The sequence below is a fragment of the Crocodylus porosus genome, unplaced genomic scaffold (genome assembly GCF_001723895.1).
Source record: "Crocodylus porosus isolate Cpor-Errol unplaced genomic scaffold, CroPor_comp1, whole genome shotgun sequence".
NCBI classification, from domain to species: Eukaryota; Metazoa; Chordata; order Crocodylia; family Crocodylidae; genus Crocodylus; species Crocodylus porosus.
Window position 1 is genome coordinate 4,912,011 of NW_017728920.1, and position 7,820 is coordinate 4,919,830.

At 38.6% G+C, this 7,820-nt stretch overlaps 1 protein-coding gene across 3 annotated transcripts in view; it reads left to right on the plus strand.

Moving 5' to 3' along the window:
• The window catches only part of HNRNPH3 (heterogeneous nuclear ribonucleoprotein H3), an 8,609-nt gene extending 4,689 nt beyond the window's left edge, over positions 1 to 3,920 (plus strand). For all 3 annotated transcript variants that reach the window (XM_019538491.1, XM_019538492.1, XM_019538493.1), the window contains 4 exons: positions 2,365 to 2,500; positions 3,129 to 3,209; positions 3,290 to 3,379; positions 3,617 to 3,920. In XM_019538491.1, the coding sequence (XP_019394036.1) occupies positions 2,365 to 2,500; positions 3,129 to 3,209; positions 3,290 to 3,379; positions 3,617 to 3,693 (384 nt within the window). In that variant the 3' untranslated portion in view covers positions 3,694 to 3,920. The remainder of the gene's footprint in view (positions 1 to 2,364; positions 2,501 to 3,128; positions 3,210 to 3,289; positions 3,380 to 3,616) is intronic.
• The last annotated feature ends 3,900 nt before the right edge of the window (positions 3,921 to 7,820 follow it).

The following is a 7,820-nucleotide window of genomic DNA, read 5'->3' on the forward strand; positions in this document are numbered from 1 at the left end:
GGGGGGGGTGGGGAAGACACCCATCTTATAATTGCAGACAAGAAAATCTCACGAAATACATTGTGTCATTTAACTGCTGCCAAAAGCAGCATGTGCTCAGCAATGGAAACTTACCAAGTTGATTACATGCTGTTAACACTGAGCATAACTATAACACACATGGACCACATTATTGATGGGAACCTTTTTTTCTTTTTTGTGGTAGGAATCCTTGTCTTGTTTACCTATAGCCAAAAAGCTGATTCATATTAGTGTCTATTAATTACAGCCCCCTCACTGCTTACTCTTTTAAAAAAAAAAAAAAAAAAAAGCCCTTGTGAGCCACGACATTGCTCTGTCACAGGAAGTTATTTTTCTGCCTTGTTCAGAACTGTTGAGGCTTCTGGAGTAATCTGTCCAGTTCTGGTCACACCACTTCAAGGAAATGTGACAAATTGAAAGGAACGTAGAGGAGAGAAACAAAAGTTTTGTTAGATGTCTGGAAAACTAGGCAAGCTGCTGTGTGACAACGTTTCTGTAAGTTCTAAAATGTCGGCAGCAGTACAGCCTAATAAAGGTATCTTGATTGGGTAGGTGTTTGGTAAACTTGGAAATGTTTATGAGTCAAATCACACTAGTTGCCTTGTGCCACGAGGAAAGGAACTGGGCCAGCATCCCTTCCTTATGGCACAGGCAACAAATGTGATTTGGCTCATAAGTGTTTCACAGTTTACCAAACACCTACCCAATTGAAATACCTTTATTAAGCTATAAAGCTGCAGACATTTAAGAACGTAAGAATTTATTAAACTAGGTCAGACCAAAGATCTACTTAGACCAACATCCTGTCCCCGACACAAGTGTAGTGAGATCCATGCTATCATACTTTCCCAGTCATGAGTAGGTTACTTCAATAACTTGGGTGTAATAGTCCCTTATGTACTTATCATCCATAAATGTTTAATTCCTTTTTTAAATCCAGTTATGCTACTGGTTTTCACAGCATCCTGTGGCACAATGTTCCATGTGTTAATTATGTTGTGTAAAAAGTCCCTTATTTTTAAATCTGTTGTCTCATGATTTAATCAAGTGCCCTAGTTGTGTTAAGGGGTAGGAAATAACACCTCCCAATTTTTTCTACATCATTTACCTTTGATAGACCCCTTATTTGTAGAATAATAGAAGGACCAGAAGGGACCTCTAAGATCAAGTCCAGTTCCCTGCCATGGGCAAGAGGTAATGGCCCAAACGAGCTTAATGAGGTGCTTATCCAGCTTCCTCTTGAACACTGCCAGGGATAGCAACTGCACCATGTCTGCTGGATGTGTGTTCCAGATTTTGGTTACCCGTACGGAAAATTAAGGGTTTTTTTCCCCATATGTCTAGCCTAAACTTTTCCCTGACTAGCTTGTGCCTCTTATACTCTCTCAACCATCTCCTTATCCAAGCTGAAAAGGGTAGGTCTCTTCAATCTCATAGTATGGAAATTGTTTATACCTTGCCCCCCCAAATTTGTCTTTTTACTATTTTTTTTTCTAGTTTTACTTTATGTACTTAATATGCCATTAGTGTTTGGAGGATAGGGCCTAAGTATACTAAAATTAAGAGTGTCATACCCTGCTTAAGATTTGAGCATGTGTTACTGACATGCTTTTCTGGGTAAATGGACTGCTGGTCCTGTGGACAGCTTAATCTAATATTGTCCTTAACAGCTGTTTACAGAAAATATAAGCTTCTATGGATCACAGGACCACTAAAATCTTCAGTTAGTTTAGCTTATTAAATATCATATGAACAGTGTTTTAAAGTGTCATTAAAATTAATGTTTGAGGAAAAGTTGAGTTGAGGGGACTAGATTAAGGAGACCATAATTCTGTTCCTGTTTTCGTTGCTTTTTTTTCTGTTGTAACTCAGCAAAACCATTCATCATTCTGTGTTTACTTGTTTTTTTTATAAATTGGATATTTAAGTCTTAGTACCTGTGTAAGATGGATAAGTTTTTTGTAAAATGAGGTTCATGAATAAAGCCCACTATTGATGTACAGATTCATGCAGAGCACTATTGCTTCTGAAGAGGGAGTAATCTGATCATATTTTAGGGAAAAGAAATAGTGTACACACAGGGTAAGCACATTAGACCCAAAAGTCAGTTAGTTACCCCAGCCAACTCCGTATTTAATACTACCAGTGAGGTTTTTTTTAAAGTCCTAGTTTAGAAGATGAATGCTTGCATTTGTATTGATTTGCTACATAAATAGTTTCAGTAGTAAAAAATATGGATACCAAAAAGAGGGTTACTTTGATACAGAGGAAAGTACTGCTAATTTTAATTTGAGATGATCTGAACTTGAGCTGAAAGCAATTCAGAGTTCGTTTTTCTTTTAGTTTTTCTCACCACTGAATCCCATCAGAGTTCACATTGATATTGGAGCAGATGGAAGAGCAACAGGAGAAGCAGATGTGGAATTTGTAACACATGAAGATGCAGTGGCTGCCATGTCTAAAGATAAAAATCACATGCGTAAGTTTTCATGAGAGTTGCTACTTTGGAGGTATCCAGACAGTGAAAAATGGAAGCTAGCAGCCAGCTTGGCCCCCTTGCGTTTCAGAGTATGGAGAAACAGCTCTTGAGGGGCTGTTAATGTAGTTGGATTCCCCCTAACGTGAGGTTTAGTGGAGGGAGCTCTTCAGAATCTGAAGATGTAGTGTCCAAAATCTGTCCAGACATGCAAGCTTGGATTTGATTCTCCAGCCTCATTTCTTTTGTTTGGTGGCTTGATCTAGTATGCTTATGAAAGATGCCATACTGAAAGCTTGAATACTTTTTAAGGAAACAAAAGCAGCAGTAGTTCAAATCCGCTTACACGGCATTGCCAGTAAATCTCAGTCCGGAAGCTTTAAGTCCTAGTCTTTTAGACTGTCCGAGGTGCAAATTGTGACAGTCTTCAAAAGTAATATGAAGAAACAGCCTACTAGGGATTGGTCAGATGATACCAACTCAGTCTCATAACCATTTAAGCAACTAGTGGTAGCCTCATACTCTTTCACCACCCCTCCCCCCAAACTGGTAACTAGAGTGAATTTCAGGTTTTGTCTTCTAACCTTTCAAATAAAGTCATAAGTAGTTGTTTCTTCTGTTCTGTTTAAAGAACATCGATACATTGAATTATTCCTGAATTCAACTGCTGGAGGTGGCTCTGGAATGGGAGGCTATGGCAGAGATGGAATGGGTATGTATGGATTCAGATCTTTCTTACTTCCATATTTAGGGAAATAAAGTTTCTAATGACGTATTGCTCTTATTTTTCAGATCAAGGAGGTTATGGCTCTGTTGGCAGAATGGGAATGGGTAGCAATTATAGCGGAGGGTATGGAACACCTGATGGCTTAGGTGGATATAGTAAGTAATGGGTTTTGTTTGTTAACTGTTCTAATAATTTTACTTGTTTAATAATTATGTAGCTATATGACTCCTAACTGTTTGGATTTTATACAGTTTTAGGGAGAATTTGCACTTCATTAGTTTTATATACTTGTAATACTTCAAACTCCATTTCATCCATAGTCATAGGTTGAGAGCCTTCAAACACTTTTTTGAGCTATGAGTACATTACTTTAATATTTGTACCTTTTATAGGTCGTGGCAGTGGAAATAGTGGTGGATACTATGGACAAGGCAGTATGAGTAGTGGTGGATGGCGTGGAATGTATTAAAGAACAGCCTTGCTTCAGCAAAACATCCTGGAAGAAACAGTATCTCGTCTACTAGACTTTCTTACAAAATTAAATTTCTTTTGTATTTTAAGAACTTTATAATGACTGAAGGAATGTGTTTTCACACTATTATTTGGTAAGCAACAGATTGTGATGGGGAAATCTGTTTTCTGTAGGTTTTATTTGTTGCATACTCTGACTTTAAATAAATTTTTATATTCAAACCACTGATGTTGATACTTTTTATACTAGCTACTCCTAAAGATGTATTGCATATTGAAAAATAGTTGGTTTAAGATGTTATACCATTGGTTCAATAAAAAGGTGGTTGTGCTGTATCTCCTCTAAACACTGATCCAATTTACTAAGGAAGGCATAACCAAATGCTCAACTGAAGGTGTGCTTGGTTTAAAGGGAAAAAGTAAAGTACAGTAGTTAGAACCTATTCTGTGTTGGCTTCCAGGAAAAGTATATACAGATAAAATCCCACAGCAAATTAGTAAAATATGGGTATAGAGGCTAAAATTCGCAAAATATAGCTACCATTTGTTTTTCATGTCAAGCTAGATTCCCCCCCCCCCAATATACACGTAGGTTTGTTGATTGGTACTGACTGTTCTAAGAACACTGAATTTACTTCTGCAATTTTGTATTTTATTTAGTAATCTACACTAGCACAATTTCTTTTAATCTACCAATCAAAATATCCACATCAAAATTACCTTAAAACAGTGCAATTTTTATTTTAACATTCTGTAGAAACAAAATTCAGACAAAGGGGTTGAGGGGCTAGTTAATTAAAAATCCAGTTTTACTATAACTTAATTTTACAAATGCCCAAAACATTCAATAAGAAGAGTAAAAGGGACTTTTAAAAACATCTAGGGGTCTTATTCAATTTGGTTTTGAAAAAATGCACAGGTAGCTTTTCCAGCTGAATAACTGGTGATGATTTGTATCTTCTGAAAATTTGGCAGTTCTTCCTCTATTGAGGTGTAAGGCCTTTCAGGCTTACCATGTTTTGTAAAATTATTTGCCATCCAAACATCTCTCAAATGAAGGCAAGAGTTAAAGTGAATACTTGCTTAAATTACTAAAGCCCAAACACATCTTGGTATAATGCTTTTGTACATTTTATGACACAAGATGTGCAGAAACATATTGTTTGAAGGCACTTTAACACATAATGTATGATGAAGAAAAAAGGTATTACATTTCTTCCTCAGCCAGTGTGATCTTCCAAATTAATTGCTTGTCCTCAATGCCTCCCTATAACTTGTCAAATGTGATCTTGGGTATTGAAAGTTTGTCACCTGTTTTGCTAGTAATGTGTTGTATGCATGTAATAAATGTCTTATTGTGGGAGATAACAGAATGGAGTGTGTTTTGCTAGAAAGCGTTCTTGTCAGATTGGTCTGAGCTTCACAAGTTAGCTGACAATGATGTGGCATTAAGACACTGTCTTAAGAATAAATTAAATCTTCTTTGGCTGCTTTCCCCTTCATCCTTCTCAAGAGGAAAAGAAAAGGCTGATACCATCTCCTGAAGAATACTCTCTAAAGAGTTACTGTATTCAATGCTGTTAGATGTACAAATGACACTTAATGTCTTTAACCCATTACAACTAGTAAGTTACTATGAAGCATCTAAGAGTTTTCCATGCATTTAATGAACTATTCTACAGCACCAGGCTTGCTTGGGAAGCCTTAACTAATATTACAGAGGTCTCCAGGAGAGTTCAGAGTTTAAACATTTTTAAAGAAGCTGGCTCCTATAATCACTCTAAGCTTTAAAACTTGTGATCAGTTATGCATGTGTATCATCACCAATAACAACTCATATGTAACACTTCTTCTAATGTGAAACAGTCCATTTATAATCAAGATGGTGACTGAAGAGAATTATAGCCAAATAGACAGGAGTCAGGTAAGCAATAGTACACAGCAAATAGTATGATAGTAATCCAAAGTGAATCACTTAATGCTTTTTGACACTTGGGAGACTAGTAGAGCTTATTATTAAGTACCTGCATCCAGAATAGCTGTTGATGCTACAGGTGCCCCTGATTTCTGATTTTGTTTTTGTTTCTGTTCTTCAGACTGCACACACTCCTTTTAGTTAATTTCTTTAAGTTTTTCTGAAAGGTGAATAAAATAACTCCTTTATCACTGCAGACTTTATGGAATGAAGCAGGAGTGCCTTTAACAAGATTTTTTTTGCTGTAAGAAAGTCATGAGCAACTTAACACCTTGCAACAGTTTGCCATTGCCTGTTTTCAGTCATAGCCATGATGGTACAAGGAGTTGGCAAGAAGCAAAGTTTGTGAGGCAAAGTAATATTTATTCAGTTGGTCCAATAAAATGATACTGCTTTACTTCATAAACCTAGCTTCCATTACTTAGTCATGAATATAAGATACTGAACTAAAGCTACTATTTTAAGGTTTATAAACACTAGAAGTACTTAGTTTTCTTTGCTTTTATAAAAACCTGTCATTAGTGGCAAGATTGGAAGATAATGTCAAATCTGTAAGACTTAACAGATTCGGTGTCTAGAATGTTTACCCACAAAAGATCTGAAATGACTTCCCAAAGCAGGCTTGGCAATACTGAGAAGGCTTTTATGTGGCTGGGATGAAGGAATGTTAATTCCTAGCAAGTGAAAGCAGATACAGTATTTAGTACATTCTACCTTACTACTTTCTTGGACAATTTTCAATAGTGATTTTCCCCCCCACCCAAATAGTATTCAGCTCATTTTTTCTAGAAAAGTCTAGTTCTGGCTTGTTCTTTACTGCTGAAGAGCGGTTTTAAAATGTGCTCAAAGCTAAGGGGGAAAAGGACTGAAGCAAAATGTAGTTTGCTCTTCCTATACTAATGCAGGAATATCTATACTCATGGGTGCCAATACTGGAAAAAAGACAGTTTAGAACATTAATGCTCATTCTTTTTAGGCTTGTGTAGACATCCCTCCAAAAAATATTCGTTTTTACGTGTTTAACTACAGAAAGATAACAGAGCAGTTCTTTCATTGGAGAGAAGTCTGAAAATCTAATATTAAAGCATTTCTTCTGATGTTATGGATTATTACTAAAAAATCTCTAGCTGTATCTCATAAATTGTGCAGGTGCTTGCAAACCTAACAATATTGTATTATACTCTACAACACCCTTTAAAGGATCTTACAGGACCCAGACTAAGAATTGTGCACAGGGTGAAGATGGGCTGCCCGCTGCAGGTTCGGGGCCAGGGGCTGTGCTCAGAATGGGTGGGAGCAGGGCGAACTCAGCTGCACATGGTAGGTGGCAGCAGCGGCACTAGGGAGAGGTTTGGGGGGGGATATGGCCACCCCAAACTTACCCTTCACCCCATGCAGCTGAGCCCCACCCTTCCTTTGCCTGCCCTGAGCACAGCCCCAGTTCACTCTGCCAGTGGGAAAAGGCCAGCACAGCCCCTGGCCCCAAGCCCACAGCAGACAGCCTGCCCTTGCCCAATGGACAAATCCAGAAGGGCACATGCCTCCCTTGGGGGTGTACAGAGCAGTGAGGAGCTGTCCCCCCTGAATGAGCCATTTGTGGCTCCTCCGTGCCCTGCCCCAGGGTCGCATCCACCATCCTGGCTGGACAGCACCTGCCCCTGCCCCACTCTCCCTCAGTGTCATCTGCCCCGTTTCCCTCAGGCCCCCCTCCCAAGATTTACTGGCAGGACACTGCTCTCTCCAAGCTGCGGGGCTGCATTCCTGGCTGCCTGTATGCTGCAGCTATGTAGATTAGGGCTGTGCAAAATGGCAGTATTCCATTTTGATGGAACAGTGTTCCATTTCAACTTTTGTTTAGAGTTAAAACAGTTGGCCCATTCCATTCCGTAGAAACAGTTTCGACCATAGGATGTAATGGGGAAGGTCAAAACTGCCTATAACTTTGTCATTTCTGGCCTGATTTGGATGAAATTTGCAAGAATGTTGGCCTCTGCTGAGGCCTGCCAAGTTTCAAGGAGATAGGTATAGGGGGTTCAGAGGAATTGCACCCCAAAGTCTAGAAAGCAAAACTTTTGTCACATTTATGAGTTAAGCCACATCAAGGTCAAAACTGCAGGCATGCTAGCCTCTGCTGAGGCCACAAAGCCTGC